Source organism: Rana temporaria, chromosome 8, assembly GCF_905171775.1.
Source record: "Rana temporaria chromosome 8, aRanTem1.1, whole genome shotgun sequence".
Classification (NCBI taxonomy): Eukaryota; Metazoa; Chordata; class Amphibia; order Anura; family Ranidae; genus Rana; species Rana temporaria.
Genome location: NC_053496.1, coordinates 49,572,119 through 49,592,270, shown reverse-complemented (window position 1 = coordinate 49,592,270; position 20,152 = coordinate 49,572,119). Strand labels below are relative to the sequence as shown.

Sequence of the window (20,152 nt, the reverse complement as noted above, 5' to 3'; positions counted from 1 at the left end):
CTATGCATTAAGGTGAAAAAACATCTGATGTGTCGCATGCGCAGTAGGGAATCGACAGTGAAGCAGCCGAGGATTGAGAGATTGCTCAGCCGCATCTTCTGACTTTGCGGGCGCGCTGGACAGGCAAGTGTCCATTTTTTTTTTTTTTAGGTAAGCAGCTGCAGTATTTGTCAAAAAATAAATAAAAAAACACAGGTGGACCTCCACTTGGAGGAAGCATGGGTCGAATCAGAAATACAGAAAAATGTATAATTTCACAATAAAAAAAAAAAAAAGCAGGTTCAGCCCTTCACGATAAAAAGACCTTGTGTACCTCAAATAAAAATACACTCTTCATAACAAACACCACACAATACATACTGTGCATTTACTTTAACCTTAAATTAGGTGCCTGGGAGGACAACATGCTGTCTATTACAAGGCTGTACCCCTATCAAATGTTTCATGATGACACAATTCTAATTTCTAAACATCAAAGTTCTAATTTTCCCCAAGTCTTAATTGAATTAAGAGGAGGCTATAGATAATAGACATCCATATAGGCCCAGTCTAAGAGCCTAGTCACACTTGTCCAAGTGGAAGGGTTTTACTGCATGAGAAATGTATACAGTATCCCACAGAAATTCCATTATTAGGCTGGTTAATATCCACGTTTGTATCTAAAGTTTAGTGTGAAAGGCAAAATTAGTAACTATGAGCTCATTCACACCCACACGCGTGTTATCATATGCTGCATGCAAATAAAACAGGGTAAATCCAGCCTAATATAAAAGCAAAATACACCAGTGAATGACTTCTGTATGCTGCCATTTTGGAAGCTCCTATATGCAGTCCAGGACCTGACCATCGTCCACATGTCCTTTATCCTGGATACAGAAGACAGGGAGAGCCAAACAAGTCCATTCAGGCTACATGACAAATCTGGCGCTAAAGAGCAGAAAAACCATGTAGTTTTGTGTATGTTGGCTGAAAAAGTTCTGCTGTATGTATGCAGAACAGTGGATACAAGTTTTAGAGGACTTCTTGGAGGCCATATCTTCTACATAATCGAGACATAAAAGTTTCCATGTACCTGGTTTTTGAAGCATTTCTCCAAGTTGAGATTAATGGCATCTCCCACCAGCTCATCCTTCAGCATGTACTGTATGGCATATTGAACAATAGGGACATGATCAGGCGATGCCTTGTAGGTTAGGTTGAATTCTCCTTTAAGAGCTGAGAGGAAAGGACAATGCAATTAGTTGGGTTTATAAATAACAACAGATTACACTTTCAGCACCTTTAGCTTGTGAGGAACAGAGCTGCCAGCCTAAAGTTTTGGTAAAACATAAATGAACGCTCCACTGAAGCCAGCTCTCCTTTCACACAGGGAGAAATACAATTTTCTCAGCAGATGATCTGTTCACTGATCAGAGCAAACCATGGGGGATGACAGGTCCGTGTCTGGTCAGTTTATGCAGAGCGGACATGGACAGAGCCCCCTCTGCTATATGGACTGGTGGGTGTAAACTGACTTCTCCCATCTCCTCCATTTACATCCAACTGCCCTTTGACCCGATTGACCTAGATGGAGGGAGATGGATCTTTTTTATAGTGGAGCAGATCAGATTGAAGTTAGGCAGACACCCAAGGTCTTCTTGTCCTTCTGAAAGGATGGTCAAACATTCCCATAGACACTCCTAAACTGTGTGGACAGCCTTCCCAGAAGAGTTAAAGCTGCATACCTCCCAACATCTGAACTTCAGAATAAAGGACACTGGAGGAGGGACAAAAAGACCTGCGTCGTGGTAATATGTGGGTGTGGCCAAGTGCTTAGCAGCAGGAGGGGCTTAAGGGATGCGGTAAACAAAACACGTTCCCCTGATCCCAGATCTCATCCATTCACCCCCAGTCCCACCCTGGCTCCATCCATTGAATACAAAATGCACGCCACACTTTGATATTTGTAACAAAAAAAAAAAAAAAAAAACCAATTATAATTTTCCTTCCTATTCACAATTATGTGCCACTTTGTGTTGGTCCATCACATAAAAACCCAATAAAATAAAATGTATGTTTTTGTTGTGACATGACAAAATGTGGAAAATTTAAGGGGTACGAATTAGTTTTTGAAAAGAGGCACTGCATCTATTCCCCTAGTCCCATCCTTCCCACTGTCTGTCAGACACAATCGGGGAGAAATGCCGGCTTCAAGCAAAGACAGTGTAGCTCACGGCATGCAGGAATTAAGATGCCTCGCGCACACACACAACGTGGACATTCCAGGACTCAGCCCAGATTCGCCGGAAACCTGGGACATGGATCAAATTCCGGGATGGTCCAGGCGATTCAGAGATGGTTGGGAGGTATGTAGCTGCAAAGGGTGGGCCAACTCAATATTGAACCTTATGGACTAAAGCTGGGATGCCATTAAAAGGTCACATGGGTGTAAAGGCAGGTGTCACAATACTTTTGGTAATCTAGTATATTTCTCCCTTGTAGCAGGGAGGCAAGGGTCTTTGCCCTAAAAAATGTTAGCCGTATTTAACATCTCTTCAGATGATCACACATATAGGGAATAAGACAGCATGGTACTACACAACAGCTTGGCATATTTGACAAGAGTGGAGACGCCTGGCATTCTGAACTTACATCGTGATACGTCTACAGAACGTACACCGGTCTCCATAATCCTTGCTCTTGCAATGACCTGTGATACAGTAAACATAAGAGGATTAGTGGACTATAGATTATTAAAATACAAATTTATGGCACATGATAGATTACAACATGGGCACCAAAACATTTTCAACCCACCAATATATTCCAAACAAATCCTGGTTTAAAGAATGGGCAAATGGCAATATGAAAAATATTCAAGTGGTTCAGGATTAGCACATTGTGAGATTAATTCACAAAGCTGGAATGCATGTGTAGTGCCCTGCTCCCATTGATCAGGCGCTATGCTAAATTTAGTGGGTGTCTGGGCCAATAGTTGGCTCAGACTTTAATGATTTATGCTAAATCAGCCCCTGTTCTGGCTGTGTCTGTGCCTGAAAGGATTTTCCCACTGTTGCCTATAGGTGGCGATACCACCACAGGCCAATGTTGGAACGCAGGCAGGCTATGGTGTATTGAGTGTCTTTTCCCAGGAACAACAGAGTGGGAGTGGTCTCCCCACTGGGCATGCTGGGGAAGGGTACTTAAGGGGCAGACGCCAATTTTTGGGGTCCTTTGCCTCGTGGCCCTCCTGGCACGCGTTGTGATTTTCAGTCTTGGGGCCACGTTGGCCCGAGGCTGCCTTTCTACCAAGTAGGCCCAGCTATCCTGGCTGGGGCCTACAACTGCAAAGAGATCCCAAGCTGTCCATCTACTAGAGGAAGCTACTTAATGGAGGAAACCAGGGGAGGACCTGCCCAGGAGGAGACCAAGCGAAAGGCCAAGGTCTCAGGATAGGCCTGGTGACCCTATTAAGAGGGATCTACAGCTCAAGTTTAGTCAGCTTAAAGGCTCTTTAACTCTACCCTAACAGATACCCATTCAGGGCATCATTGTGTAACTGGCAATATTTAGCATTCTTGCATTATCCTACCACCATCATATTTCCAAGAATCCTATAACACTTTCCAGAGTCCTCTATATGCTCACCATGTAGACGAAGTTGATTGTGGTTTCTCCTGCAGCCAAAGCATCTTTGCCAAATATGTACTGAACCCGAATGTTGTGCGTTTTACCACACTGCAGATCTTCTTTGGGGCCCTGCAGCTGCACAAAGCTTTCAGTGCGAGAGAAGAATCGGCCAACAGAGTGATGATCATTGGAGTAAGTGGGCACAATCCAGTTGTTATCATAGCATTGTTCTTGGTTCTTGTAACTCAGCTGTTGAGTAACAAACCAAAGAGAAAAAAAAATATATAAAAAAAAAATACACCTTAGCTGACACTGAAGTATTAGGGCAACCTATTCATCTTTGTAATTTTCAAAATTGCCAGCATTTGAGCCCCAACTTACTACAGGTATTCAGGTTCTTTAAAGTCCAATGCTATTTGAGTGTTTTTTTTTTTTTAAATAGAAAGTGCGTAGGCAGGTACCTAAAATGTCATTTGAGTTTTGCACTTAGAAGTTACCATTCAGTGATGAGTTTGCCTGTCAGGAAAACGGTGCTTAAAACCATGCTCAAAGGAATGCGCGTTGCACGTAGAACCAGGACCCTGCGCGCATCTACATATGCACTTGTGCATTAATGTTTGATGGACTTTGGCTCCCAGTGGCCTATTTAAAGGCCTACAGGACTCAGGATAATTGCCGAGTGGTCATCAGCTCCTTCTGTACCACAGCCTGGTTTATTGACCATGCTTGTTCCTGATACTGTTGCAGATTCTGATTGTGACCCAAACCTTGCTTTTTTTGGCACCTCCTTTGCTCACTTGATACTAACCCTGGCCTGGTTCCGACTCTGTACCTATGCTGCCCGGTTGTTTCGGCCCTGTCAATCCAAGACCAAGAACCTGCATCTGCCTGCCATCTACTTGCTCACTTCAGCTCTGCATCAACTACCAAGATATTCCAAAACTGATATCCTACAGGCACCCATGCCACTTTGTGCCCCATTATACCTTATCTTCCCCAAAGGAAACAGACAAGAGGTGTAAGGACAGCCCTCTGGTCAACTCTGCCTCAACCAGGTAAGTGATACTGCTGTTCTGTGGTGCTTTCTGTAACAGGGGTATTTAAATACAAACGGGTTGGGCCAATGGTTGGTTGTGGGAATGAGAAGGTCAATACATGAGGCGATGCAGAGTGGCACCTAGTGGGGTTACTCTTTAGCGGGACCCTAAATCAGACCTGTGAACAAGATTACCATTATTTGGGAATCACAAGCTAAAATAAAAAAAATAAAATAATGAGATGCCACTGCATAGCCCAAAGCGCAGCCCAACAGTTAAAGAACACCATCGTGTCCAACTTGTTGCATTGCCATCTGATTCTTGAAGAACAAGGATATAGGGATGAAGAAGAACTGTACATGAATGCCATTGTATTCAGTAAAATAAGTTGCTGGTCTGGTTTACTGTGAACACACAGGGAAATTAAGATCCTACAATGAATGGGAACAGGGAATTAACCTTCATGTTAACCTTCTGGGTGATGGAAATGTAAGGAGGAGCAGCCAGTTTGGGAGTGGAGGACGATGATGGAGGTTGTGTGGCTGGGCTACCTTTCTAGGTAGCAGGGACCTTATGATAGGAGAGTTCTGAAAAGCAGCAGGCCCTAAAAATTGGACCACAAGTGTATACAATAGATCCCCTTTGGAAGACTTTAGGCTGAAGAGTAAAATAGTGTAAAGTGTAATGTTGATAAGGAAATATGTAATATGCAATTGCCCCATTTAAAGTTGTCTCACAATATTTAAGAATACCTCCAAGCTTTTGTTAAGGCTCCGAACAAAGGACAACATTTTGCATGTATTGAATACAATCCAAAAAATGTAAACTCATGTGCCTGATGAAATAAATGTGTACAAGAACTAGTAGAAGGAAAGGAAAAAAAAAAAAGACTTAGTTAGTGCGGGGCTAGGTGTAACTGGCAAGAGACATGAGGTTATCCTTCTGGTGTGGGGCCGGGTGTAGTACACAGTACATGCTATTATATGCCAAGTCTGAAATGGTCTAGGTGACTGCCTCCCAAACCATTACATGGTCCATTTATTACAAAATATATCTGTCTCTTTAGTAAGCTGATGCCCATGGCTACCAATCTCATTTCATCCTTTTATTCTGATAGGTGAAAAATCTGAAAGTGAAAAAAGAAATTGAGAAAAAAAAAAGAAAAAAAAAAAAAGATTCCCAAAAGGTCAACATGACTGAGAGCTCACTTTATGCATTCCCAGCGTTTGCTTTTTTTTTTTTTTTTTTTTTTTAGAGAGGGTGGGGGGAGAAATCAACACCAGTGTCACTATGCAAGCAAGACTTACATACTAGTGTCACTATGGTCTTACAGTGCAGGGTTCTTGAGTCCCCTTTAGGGACCCCAACTGAATGGAGCTTGCATGTGCTGTCTGCAATAGTGTAGGGTCCTTTAGATCAGTGGTTCTCAACTGCTGTCCTTGAGACCTACTAACATCTTGGGGAGATGCAGACTAGAATACTACAATCACTGAGCAGCAAATTATATCACCTGTGATGCATTTCAGTTGTCTTGCAAACCTGGCCTGTTAGTGGGCCTTGAGGACAGGAGTAGAGAACCACGGCTTTAGACGGCAAGGTTTCTTATCCATTTAGGTGCAATGCTTGTCTGTATTACTATAGAATGTTAGACTTACCGAACAGAGCTACATAGAATTGCCCTGAACTGCTGCAGAATGATTTGGATGTACATTGAAATATCCACTCACCTGAAAGTTGACATTTGAAGTGGCGAATGTTGAGGTATCAACTTTATAGTGTGCTTTGCCATACTTATCAGATGTCAGGTTCTGAAGAACCTTTCCGTCCATTTGGAGTTCTACCACCTGGCCACTCTCAGGCTGCCCCTGTGCATTCTCAACAATTATCTGAGGAAAATATCAACATATGCTTCAGCTTTACACATACATTTATCACAATACCTGTTCTAGTTAAAATGTGCTTCGTCTTGTACATGTTCCATCAGTCAACGAGATTACCTTCTAGCATATTTTCAAGCTTCTCTGCATTGCCATGAGCACCCCCTCCGCCACACACACTTTTTTGTTTATCGTTTCATGCGAGATCTCACATGTATAACCCAGAAACTCGATCTCCCATATTCATCCCCCTTTTCATGACAAGCAGCTAGGACTGATGGGTAGACTGTGGGACAGACTGTCTGGAGGTAGGGCAGCTACAAACTAGAATACAGCTCAAGCAAAAATATAGGGGTCTCCAATGTCCCTAGCCACTTCATAAAGCTCTGACCCCTTTCAGAGAGATAGCAAGTTGGGGTTGACTTGGGCAGTGTTGGTTGCCATGGCTTATAAGTCCACCCCCCCCCCCCCCCAAAAAAAAACCAAACACACAATTTACCCCAACAAAACAAGCTACCGGATGAAAAATGTGGGGCTGCCGTTGCTGAACTTTTATCAGCAGGTCACCGAGTTTGCAAAGTGGATCAGTATTCCAGTTAAAAGTCTTTTTAGGAGCAGAGGACAGAAATGGAAGTAGCCATCTTGCATAGCTCCCAACTTGGAGCATTCCTCTTCATTTGGGTATGATCTCTATAGGTATATAAAATGCACTTTTTATCTATCCAAAAGTGTTTTCCAGTGCTAAACCTTTCATGTGGTTTCTAAATTGCTGTATTTGTACATTTCAAAAGGCAATATAAAGCAATGGTATTGGAAAAAAAATAAAAAGCACTTAAGGGTTTAACCAATTTTTTGTACAATTCTCCTTTAAGGGGACATGGCAAGGAGCGTGTCCTATGCCTGCATACTTTCTGATAGGTGTCCCTCATTAAAATCTCAAAAAGTTGAGAGGTATGATCTTGTTCCCATAACCAGTATTTTTTAGGCTCTGAATCATGCAAATCTGATTCATGGCAATTAGCAGAAGTTTTTGCTAGAGGATTACAGTCATACAATTGAGACGTTCTAGGAGTTTTACAGAAATAAAATAAAAAACCCACCAAAGTATTGGCCACTAGTAGCACAAAGCTGCCATGACAATGCACAACAACATTTAACATAGGTTCCAAGTCAACTCACCCCCACAGGATAAGGAATTCCCTTTTTGAAATATGGAAGCATAGCCTTCAAGTCAAAACGGGCTCGGCCTAGCTGGCTGGTGATAGAGATGGCTTTGGTTTCAGTTGCTTGGACATCTGTCACAGAACAAAATACAAATACTTATGCTCATGTATACACACACACACACACACACACATCAGGAAGGCTTAGATTACAGTCATATGTCTGATGCAGCCCATATATGTTAAATATAGTGAAATCGACTGGTTCTTTACGGACCAGTCATAAAGGGCAGTAGGTAAACTGAACACTGTACAGAAGCCCCTAGGAGAAAAACAGTACAGAAAGGAGCACTTCTCACTCTTATCGACATGGTTGTGGATGAGATTTTTTTTCCCTTAATCTCGTCCCTGAGATCAGTGCTTGCATTCAGATGGATTGGAAGCAACCATTCCTGAACAAAAACTGAAGCCATGAAAGTAATTCTACACATGGACGACATCTTCAGCACCAAACCCCTAAATTATCAATTCTAAACAATCTGAATGGGATAATTTTTTGGGTCCTTTTGCACTGAAATTTTCCATGAATGCCCCATTTCGTCAGGACCTAGATCACCTGCTGGTGGAATGGTGCTTACCAGCACAGAAGGTTGTAGTTCCAGTGTCCATCAGCAGGTGCCTCCCACCAGATTACAGTAATCACCTGATGCTGGCTGCTGGTATTTGGTCCCTTATACAGCTTGCTCAAGTGTTTTGCTTTGCTTGCTGTCAGATACTGCTAGCCGTTATCTTGTTCCTGCCCTTTAATCATGCTCTCTGCTTAATAACTTTATCCTGAACCCTGCTGCCTTGTTCCTACTCCTTTTCCTGATGCCAGTTTTGGTTTCTCCTTTCCATTTGTTCCCTACACCTCCAGTTTTACCCAGCTTTCCGGTGTTCTGCATTTGCATACATTGGGGTGGATTCAGGTAGGGGCGCGCACTACTACGGAGGCGCAGCGTACCGTTTTTATGCTACGCCTCCGTAAATTACCTGCGCTACGCTTCATTCACGAAGCAGTAGCTCCGTAATTTGCATGTGCGCTCCGGAAAACTGCCCGGCGTAAGCGCGCGTAATTTAAATGATCCCGTAGGGGGCGTGGATCATTTAAATTAGGCACGTTCCTGCGCCGAACGTAGTGCGCATGCTCCGTCGGGAAACTTTCCCGACGTGCATTGCGGTAAATGACGTTGCAAGGACGTCATTTGCTTCAACGTGAACATAAATGGCATCCAGCGGCATTCACGATTCACTTACGCAAACGACGTAATTTTTAAAAATCGCGACGCGGGAACGACGGGTATACTTAGCATTGGCTGCCCCTGCTAATAGCAGGAGCAGCCTTACGCAGAACTCGACGAACGCAAACGACGTAAAATGCGAACGCAGGGCATGCGTACGGTTGTGAATCGGCGTGAGTATGCAATTTGCATACTCTACGCTGACCACTACGGGAACGCCACCTAGCGGCCATCGTAAGAATGCAGCCTACGGGAGCTGCGGTGGCTCAACGCGATTGGCACTGCGCTGACAAGCCATTCACCTCTGCAGCTAGGGGTTCGGATCCCGGTCTCGGCTACATGTGAATTGAGTTTGGTGGTCTCAGCCCGGCTCCCGGTGGGTGTGCTATGCGAGGTAAGCCTGCGCTTAGTACGCCCACCCCCCTCCCACAAAAACCACCACACTTACACGCACTCGAAATTGGGTTAACATCACGCACTTTGACCACGCGGTCTCTAAAAAGAGAGGCGAAGGACTAACGGGGCTGGTTGAGCGGGCTAATCCTCTCACTCCCTTATAGGGAGTCCCTCTGCCCCGTTGGGCTTCAAAGCGGAGCAGGTAGGGCGGGCTGTGTGGGAGGACCCCCTCACACACCTGCCATTGCCACCCGGGGCATGGAGAAAGGTGGCAGATTGCCTCTGGGGGAGGCCTGCCTACTCCCAACTCCTGCAGTCCGGCTCCTCTCTCGAGTACACGCACAAAATACACTTTTAAAAAAAATAAAAAAAATAAAAAAAAAATAAAATAAAAGAATGCAGCCTACGATACGACGGCATAAGAGCCTTATGCCAGTCATATCTTAGGCTGCAGTCGGCGTATCGACCTTTCTGAATCAGAAGCAGCCGATACGCCGGCGCAACTAAGCAATTGCGCATCTATGCAGACGCAATTGCTTACTGAATCTACCCCATTGTATATAGTTAGCTTGATATTTAGGATTTCTGTTAGGCATCTGGTCACTTGGTTCACATATTTATGTTTGCTGGCGTTTGGGTGTCTTATTTTACTACTAATAAGTTCACTTTAATAGAATATGGCCTGGTCTCAGTTTCCCAAGTGTACCCACACATATCTGGCCCCGATTTCAGACACCTTTGCAATTGTGGAAGCCCAAAGTTTAATTCCAATACATGAGTGAATAAGTGCCCCATCCAAACACCTAACTTTTAACTTTTTCGTTTACATCATTTGATAGATACACGCTTCTTGATATTTTGCTTTTGGGTTGGAGATGGAAGACTTGATATAGGTTGGTTTGTTGGCCACTGCCACCTTACTAGGACTTCTCAACCCTTTAACTTTCTTTTTATAAAAATACGTGGTGTATGTAGTTGCATGTGATGCCAATAACTTCACTATATGCCTAGGCATTTACAGTAGATAGCTGAAATCTGTTAAATGGAAACATCAGTGTCAGAAAGGATTGGCTGGCTCCATCTACAGACATGCTGGTAGGTTAATTGGATCTTGTCCAAATTGGCCCAGTATATATGTGTGTACGACTGTGTCCCAAGTGTGTAGAGATCCTACGGGGTAAAATCACTGCACCAGCCAAGCAGACACTGGCTGCAAAAAGCACCTAGAGGCGATTCAGTTTGCATGTGTAGCGCTATACAAGTCATTCATTCACAGTTCTGGCCCAAGAAAATTCAGTCCATGTATATGGTCAGTTACAATGGAAATCAAGAAGTGTGCTTACCATTATGAGCTTTTTATTTTTAGGGCTCATTCACCTGGGCACTCTGCCCTGTATAGTGTGAAGAGCCATTTATTTATCTTTCTGTACCAACCTCAAGCTGCATGCAGCCAGCCCATATACGTGAATAAATATGCATTGGCTGTAAAAGCTTACCCACACAGCCAAGTCTGATATGTACACTGGGCAGGTACACCCCCCCCCCCAATTTAAAAGCCTGTGCATCTGGGTACCTGTCCCTGCATATCTGTCAAATTTGGCTGTGCGGGCAAGTATAGACAACCAATGCATATCCATTCTTATAGGCTTCACACAGCTCAGTGCTATGACAGAATGCCAAAATGTACTGCTCTTCCTGCTGTACGGGACTAGGGGATCATGTGAATGAGCCCTAAGAAGAGAGCAGATGGTAAAATACTTTTAAAGTATGCAGGTAATAGATGTCTTCCAATTCAGCATTGCTTGCCAATTGGTCTAAAACAGATTGCGTTAAATTTGACATCTTTGGCTAGGTCAAAGCAACTAGTACTGAAAGTTCTGGCACACATCAAACATACCCGGCAAACCCAAAAATGTACTTAAAATATGAAAGTCAATATTGTTTCCCAGTCTGTCTGCGCAAAAAAAAAAAAAACGCAGAGGTGATCAAATACCACCAAAAGAAAGCTCTATTTGTGGGGGAAAAAGGATGTAAATTTTGTTTGGGAGCCACGTCACATGACCGCACAATTAAAGCGACGCAGTGCCGAATCGCAAAAAGTGGCCCGGTCATTTAGCAGCCAAATGGTCTGGCGCTGAAGTGGTTAAATAAATAATAATAACTAAATAGCTCATTAAAAATACGTGAATATATACATAAATAACTATCATTAATAAATAATAAAATAAAAATAAATAATGTGTCTGCCATTTGCAGTGTTCAGTGCAAGGGACCACTGCTTGTGTATTCTGCCTTGAGGCTCGGTTCACACCTAAACCAGCCATGGAGCGCACAGCAATGCTGTGCGTCCCTGTTCTGTTGCAGGGATGAATCAGGGCAGAATCTTTGCCTGAATTTGGCGCCAAAAACAGAGCCAAATATGCACAGCCGCCCCAGAGATGTGAACCAGCTCCATAGAGAGCCGGTCACATTCTCCTGCTATGCGAATTGTTGCGGGGAAAACCACATCCAATTCACATGTGTGATCCCAGCCCGAGATTTTTAATTTGTGACAGGCTTTAACCCAACTATGCAGCTACAGCATTAACACTTATGGCAAACCATTCACTTACTTGTCCCCTGCTCTATCAGAGTGACCTGCATATTAAATGTCATCTGGTATCCTGAGCGGTCAAGCTGGAATGTTGAGAGATCAACATTTCCTTTAAACGTACCCTCTGAATTGGTCTATTGGGGAGAGAAGAAAAAATTAATAAACATAAAAAAGTCAGAACCAAAGTTGTGCAAAGAATACAAGGTTGGGAGAAGGAGAGAAGGTCAGACAAATTGAAACACCACCTGAAGGCTAGTATCACCTTATAGAATGAGTCCGCACCAATGTCCCAAACAGAGTGCTTTAAAAAGCACAGCTCCCAACTGTTCCTGATTTTGAGTGACTGTCCCTGACCCTCATTCCTCCTCATTTGTCCCTTATTTTGGTCTGATCTATATAAAATTAACTTTTTTACTATCAAAAAGTTTTTCCCGGTACTAAACCTTTCATATGATTTCTAAATTCCTGCATTTGTAAATTCCAAAAGCCAATATAAAGGAATAGTAGTGGTAAAAAAGCACTTATGGGTTTAACCAATCTTGTTTTTTTTACACAATTCTCCTTTAAGGGGGCATGGCAAAGGATGTGTCCCATGTGTCAGGCTTATTGGAGGAGTTTGTGTAATATGAAAATTATGATTGATGATTATATATATATATATATATATATATATCATAATTTTCATATTTGGCATGAGAGAAGCCATTTTGGCTCTAAAGTTTAATCAGAATTCATAGCTCATGAATAGACAGAAGTTTTTCTGTCTTACTAGGAGACTGACTGTCTTATCTGTATCTTCATGGGCGTCCGCAGAACTTTTTCCAGGGGGGGGCATAATTTTACGGTCACCTATGCTCCACTTCTTTGACAATGTCATGAAGGGGAGGGGCTTAGTCATTATCACATAAAGCGCAGGCATGTGCCCATGATATGCAGCCTCACTGTGCTGATCAAATGTACAGTACAGAGGGTGTACAGTATGTGTATATAGAAGGGGTGGATGGTATTGGTATATTGAGGAAGGAAGGTGGGTATATACAGCTCTATATACAGGACAGATGATGTGTATCTGCAGTCAGTGATGATGGAGGAATACAGGAAGGAAGATGGGTGTATATAGCTGTATACAGGACAGGACAGATGATATGATCTTTCCTATACCTGGCACCCCCCTTCACTGATCATACCTGTATGCACTCAGCTGCCCCCCTCATCTGTATATATGTCAGCCCCCCCTATACACAAACAGCCTCCTCCCTTCACTTGTACTCACACCCCCCACTTGTAAGGTCACTGTGGTCTTCCTTCTCCCAAGTCCTGTTTCCACATGTCCCTTTGAAAATACATTACAGGCAGCAAAGAAAACACAAGGGCGCACATACAGGAAGCGACCAGAGGTGGCAGTTAAGAGCTCTGTAACTCAGTGACACTGATCTTGCAACAGCTTTGGAGCCGACTCGCACAAACACAGAGAGAGTCAGCACAGCTACAGATGCGAGCATGGCAGACCCTTGCCGATTCTAGGGGGGGTCACTCGCCCCCTCTTAACCCTATGAGCGGACGCCCATGTGTATCTTTATCCCAGACCATAAATGCAAAGGTTTGCACACCTAGTAAAATATACCAGTATCCCAGATTATACATCTTTTGTCTTTGACACTTAGATAAAAAAAAGGGGGGGGGGGGATTTCTACAGACTTAAGGTATTTTTAGAATAAGCCACAGAGCCACAGGGCTCATCTACAAATAAGCTGTCGTATTATATATTTTAAATAATGTTTTTCTTGCAAATATATGTTACAGTGTATCTGTATTAGTTATTCATAATAAACTCCATATATATATATATATATATATATATATATATATATATATATATATATATATATATATATATATATATATATATATATATATATATAAATATATATATATATATATATATATATTACAGCCCTCAAAATTTCCACTCGCCTACTAGCATTTGGCGAGTGGATTTAAGCTGGGGGCGAGTGATGACAGGGCTGCATGACCAATCTCCCTCCAATCTGTGCCTACACTAGAGTCCAGATGAGATTGGCGGCCGAAGAGGAAAGGTGCATGCTCGGGAAAAGTAGTCTGGTGAGCCGCGCACAGGCAGAGCAGTACACAGGTGCTCTCCTTACAATTCTCATTAAGCCATGGGACCCAACAGTATGACCTCTCTGAGCCTGCCCCGACCAATGTAGCTGGAGAGCAGAAAGTAATGAGTGAGGTGGAGGATTGCAAAAATTACCACTCCGGTGCAGCGCTCACTGAAAGTTGCCCTGACATGAGAGCGGCAGCCTTCTAGTTTGTGCAGTCTTCTTCTCCTTGTGCTCTATGTAAGTTTAGCCTGAGCACTGTGAACAGACTGGTCTCATTGTGTGCTGTGCGCTGTCAGTGTGCGCTGTGCTATGGTGTCAATGGCTGTGCAGTTGTGTGGATCTCAGCGCTCTCCTCACTGCCAGCCTGAATAAAAGGGGGAAGTGGGGGCATGCAAGCGTGGAGCCGCACACACAGGCTCCTGATGATGAGATGAATGGGAGAGAGAGAGAGAGAGAGAGGATGGATGGGAGTTGCAGAGGAGACAGCAAGAGAATGGGGAAGAGACCCAGTTCTAGTGCCCTGTCTCTCTGGTCTGCCCCCAGTGCCCTGTCCCTCTGGTCTGCCCCCAGTGCCCTGTCCCTCTGGTCTGCCCCCAGTGCCCTGTCCCTCTGGTCTGCCCCCAGTGCCCTGTCCCTCTGGTCTGCCCCCAGTGCCCTGTCCCATTTTGTTAAAGTTGTTGTTGCTAATATTTAATTTTGTAACTTGATTCTGCATAAAACATTGTCATTCCATGAGATAATCTACGAGGGCGTGTTTACGGGTGCAATTAGGCGCAGGGCAGTGTATGAATTAGGTAGGGCAACTGGTGGCGAGTAACTCTTGAGGCATGGCTAGTAGCTCAGCACTTGAAATTTTGAGCCCTGTATATATATATATATATATATTATTTTATGGTAAAAGTTACAATTGTCAGATCCTAGCTGTATTGACATTAGAAACTGTTAGACTCAAAGTAAAATTCTAGTGCTCTCAGTGTCAAGGAATTCATGGGTCTGAGCTAATGGTGTGGGTACCTAGTTATCACATCCATATATTTCAAGAAGCGCCAGGTTGGCTAGGGGAATTGACACTCGATTGTTAACCATTACACAATTACTTGTGTTTTGTTAAGCTTAGGTCAAAAAGGTATCAAATCATTTTAGGCCTAGATGACAATAACATAAGAAGTCGTTTCTTATACAATACTGCTGCTAGTGGTAAAAATGGTTAATTATTCAAAATGGCGTTGGTCTTGGTTGTCAAGGCAACATATAAACTCCATCGTTATCTGACATCACCAATTACCTAGTTGTGACAGACACACACACACACACACACACTTTTGGAGAGAGATAAAAAGTAGTTGCAGAGATCTCCAAGGGAGCTCTCGCTCGACATCTGACAATCTCTCTGGAGACTGAAGCCGAGAGGAGGGGGAGAAAATGCAAAGATGTAGGGAGGTTGGAATGAGTCTGGTGTTGGACTCATAATGGAATCTTCTCAAACTGACAGACTCCTTAATGCCCTGGTAAAGTATTAATCTTTTCATGTATACCTTTTTAGTCAATTGAAATTTGGTTGAGCATATGCTTGACTAATCCAATGTTAGTTCAGTTTTGGAGTGAAATGAATTCTAACTGCAGTATGAATTTGTCTTGCTTCTAAAACAAGGGAGATACAACAATATATGTATCTCATAATACTGACTTCAAAGTTTAAGGCCCCATACACACGGGAGGATTTATCCGCGGATACGGTCCAGCGGACCGTTTCGACGGATAAATCCTCTCGAGGATTTCTGCGGATTTCTATGCGATGGAGTGTACACACCATCGCATTGAAATCCGCGCCGAAATCCTCTGGCGATGACGTGTCGCGCCGTCATTATGACGCGGCGACGTGCGCGACGCTGTCATATAAGGAATTCCACGCATGCGTCGAATCATTACGACGCATGCGGGGGATCCCTTCGGACGGATGGATCCGGTGAGTCTATACAGACCAGCGGATCCATCCGTTGGGATGGATTCCAGCAGATCGAATATTTGCTGACATGCCAAACAAATCTATCTGCTGGAATCCATCCCAGGGGAGAAATATCGGCGGAAACAGATCCGCTGGAGTGTACACACCATAGGATCTATCCGCTGAAACCCATTTGCTGGGATTTTTTAGCGGATGGATTCTATCGTGTGTATGGGGCCTTAGAATTGGACTAGTTATAGTATGTGTTAAACCATCGATTCATTCTAAATCTAAAATATAAGCTTTGATCAAATTATCAAAGCTATGAACAATATTTTTGCTTGTGAGAGTGTAAGAAGGTCAGTTTTGTTTTGAGATGATCACATCATAGTGTTAAGGTAAACAAAAATTAGTTTACACTAGTCCGTGGAGTCACGGAAGCGATTCACAAGTTACCAAATCTAAAATGTACAAGTATAATTCAAGTATTGATTTGTGGTATTTTGTTATAAGAAATTGAATAAGAGAAATGTTATATTATCTGTTTCATCATCTATCTTTGATATGTAGAAGTATATCCATTTATTTGTATTATCACCAAATATACCTGATATATTAAAATTAATATTTTTAGTTAATATATATTTTTAAGCAATATCATTTGTGTCACTGGTCTTCAAAATAGCACGGATAAAAACGAACTTGAATTTCTCGTTTGCATTGTTGGAAAAATGTAAAATCTCTCAAAACAAGATTTGCATAATTTCATAAAAACAATACAATTTTGTTATTTCAGTATAAACATTCTGACATAATTCTGCATACTTTTGCTGATAGGTGTCCCTCATTCCCATCTCAAAATGTTGGGAGATATAGATTGCGGCGGTCCAGGTCAGTGGGACGGGGGGGGGGGGTGGAGGGGTGAGGACAGAGGGTCCTGTGTAAGTACACCTTACAGGTTTTTCCGTAAAGGTGAACTTGCACTTTAAGTTCACCTCATTTACCAAGCTCTGGAGCAACTGCACAATTTGCCTTCGAGGATCGTGGCTGCTCTGTGCAACCCCCCCCCCCCCCCAAGTATAACATGTCTGTAAAAAAAAAGTTTGCTTCCTTTGCAGGCCACACAATGAATGAAATTGTTCAAAAATTTAGAATTTTTTTTAAATAGCATATTGAACATTTTAAACAATCAGAATCCTTATTTTTCGTGAAACCAATCCCGTTGGATGTTTACTCTTTGTTTAAAGTGGATGTAAACCCATTCTGTAGGCTTGTATCTACAGGTAAGCCTATAATAAGGTGTACCTGTAGGTACTGTATATGAATATCTCCTATACCTTCAAGGTTTAGGAGATATTTACACTCCATGCGCTGGTGATGTCACTAGTGCATGTAATCTGAAGGGACGGTATACCCATGCTGTCCCACAGAGCTCCGTGCTGCGGTCCGTGACTCCTGTGGGAGTGACAACATTGTGGCGCAGCCAATCAGGCGCTTGGAGTACTCAAACCCAGAAGACCAGGTGAAGATGGAAGAGTTTGTCAGAGCTCACAGTGCGGTGCAGGGCTTTGTTAATAAATAGTTAATAAATCAAAATCATAAAATGCAACCATTTTTGAAAAGTAAGGGAGAGAAATGTGGGTTAATGGCAAAGTTTAAGATTTGCAAGTATGATTGCCGTTGGATCTCACCGTTCCAGTGAATGGCACACAGATACCATCAGGACTTCTATTGCAGGTGTTTCCATTGTAATAGTTGGCTGGTGGTCTGCACAATCTGCCTGATATTTGTCCTGGAACACCCTGATCATATGTGTACCTGGGAAAATGAAGAAGGCTTAGTTCTGCACACTGATCTTGAAAGGTTGTCTGTTGACAGTTAAAACCAATCTGTGTTCTGGTGTTTAAATATTTCTAGAGGATGTGGCAGGGTGGGCTAGTGGGGGGGGGGAAGCCCCTTCCTTTTCTACATAAACACGTGCAGTTGCTCCAGAGCTTAGTAGATGAGCAGAAGCTCTGCTGACTTCTATCATCCAATCATTTAAATTTGCCTTGCATGCGATTGGGTATTCTTTGCAAAGTGATGCTTTACGTCACTTACTAAGCTCTAAAGAAACTGCACAGTTCATTTGCTTTAGTAATGCAGACCCATTGTGTTCATTCATAACTGACGAATAGCAGTGGCGGCTGGTGGTATATCTTTGGGGGGCGGCAATACAGCCACCCAACACCCCCCTGGTCGGTCATCACCAGCCCCGCACTTACCCCATCTAGGTCGCGGGCAGCGGCTTCACCCTGCATCTCCTTCCTCTGCATCTCCTCCCTCCTCGTTGGCTGCCAATAGGATTGCCTCTCCTCTCGGCCAATTGGGTCTCAGGACCCACTTCCTGGGCCAGAATGAGAATCAGGAAGACAATAGCAAATATTAATTTGCTATCATCACAACTAAATGGGCTTAGGGTGCAGAGCCCACCTTTTTTTACGCCAATTCGAGCCTCCAGCTCTAATTATGCCCTTCAAAAAACAAACACCCCACTGTAATCCATGCATCCAGCGCTCTGCATGTAAATTAGGGGGGCAGTGCTGAATTTCTGGGCTGCAAGTTAAAATTTACTACCGATTTAACATTTACTGCACAAGATAAATAAAGTTTGGAAAATAAATGAAGATGGACAATGGAGAACACAAAGGAAGTTGCAAAGAAACATCTAGCAGAGAAAGAGAAAGAGATGGTCTTGGTTACCCTACCTGGCATTCACTTCGACCGAAACATTCTTGTCCAGGATGGTTACACTATTGGGAGCTTCCAGCATTAGGCTAAACTTGGGCAGAGCTGGAATAAAATAAAACACATTAGAATTCAGGCATCAGTGGCAGCCCAAAGGTTAAATGAAAAAAGCTAGAGTTGAAGCAGAGAATTATGAAAGGCTGAGGGAGAGTACAAAGTGGTCAGTGCTGGAGGTGGAGGCAAACCTAAAAGGCAAGTCTGCCATGATGTGCAATGGAAAAAGCTGCCACTGGCTTCACCCAACAGTACTGCTCAAAAGAAACCACCAGTCATACATACCATACTGCTCAACCTTTATAGATTTAGTAACTGGGGTGCCAGACTGTCTGTTAGCTATGATCTGAAAATGTCCAAGATCTGGGTCATCAAGCATCATGAAACTTAGGTATAGGAATGATCCCATCGTACTCTGATCCAGCCATTGATGTATCCGATTCCCAGCTGGATCCTAAAAATGGGAAATTCAGGCAATTAAACAAATTCTGTAAGAACAGAACGAGAGACGCAGCAACTGATTTACTCTCTCAAGGCCATAGATAAGGTTTTCAGTAATTAGGCAATATTAATAAAAGGATGTTGGGAGATGAGCATCAACAGCAGATACTCAAGGTGTCCACAAACACATTTGAACATTTTACTCCTGAAGGGCAGTCAACAACTACATTTAGAAGCAAAGACAAGGCTTGCCCCATGATGTGATCACTGCCCTTCAGGAGTAGAAACTGAACATTCATTATCTGGTCTCCATGGGAGTCACTGTATGCTTCTAGCCTTTAGCCCCCCCCCATTTCTTAAATTAGCTAATAGGCCTACATCTTTCTTCAATAACAGGTTCCCTACCTTATAGGGACCCGGTAAGTCACTTTCCTCTTGCTATTCCTGTCCCCCCCCCCCCCCAGCTTTTTAATTACCTCCTCTTTGTGGTATTATACCTAGGATATGTTTATTTTAGGTCTACTTCCTTTTTCTTTGGCTTGCTCACCTTCCCCCAGTATCTCTCCCACCACCTTTCTCCTCTTGTGCCCTACCATAGGGGCACAACTGTCTGACCAAGCATGCCATTGACACTCATCTTCCTGCCGTTCTTCGTTTTGGAACTTGTCAGCCTAGCCACCACTATGAAAGGGTTATCCAACTCCTAAGGCCAAACATTTTGCTTATTTGTTATAATGTGGTATATTGCAACAGCAGTACAAAATTATATCCTTTACCACCTCTGTCAACTTGTCATATCATGATACAATTTTTATTTATTGTTTTAAACCAAACTGTACTAGAGTATTTTGGGTACCATATGGCTGGTCATTGTCCCATATTATACAGGTCACTTTCCCCATTA

The 20,152-nt window shown here is 43.1% G+C and overlaps 1 protein-coding gene across 2 annotated transcripts in view; it reads right to left on the bottom strand.

Moving 5' to 3' along the window:
- Positions 1-20,152, bottom strand: part of LOC120946919 (alpha-2-macroglobulin-like) — a 93,866-nt gene that overhangs the window by 61,677 nt on the left and 12,037 nt on the right. For both annotated transcript variants that reach the window (XM_040361743.1, XM_040361742.1), the window contains exons 6-14: positions 19,093-19,261; positions 18,774-18,858; positions 17,718-17,844; positions 11,975-12,089; positions 7,703-7,818; positions 6,374-6,532; positions 3,628-3,858; positions 2,632-2,689; positions 1,073-1,215 (exon numbers count right to left, since the gene is read on the bottom strand). In XM_040361743.1, coding sequence (XP_040217677.1) covers positions 1,073-1,215; positions 2,632-2,689; positions 3,628-3,858; positions 6,374-6,532; positions 7,703-7,818; positions 11,975-12,089; positions 17,718-17,844; positions 18,774-18,858; positions 19,093-19,261 — 1,203 coding nt within the window. The remainder of the gene's footprint in view (positions 1-1,072; positions 1,216-2,631; positions 2,690-3,627; positions 3,859-6,373; positions 6,533-7,702; positions 7,819-11,974; positions 12,090-17,717; positions 17,845-18,773; positions 18,859-19,092; positions 19,262-20,152) is intronic.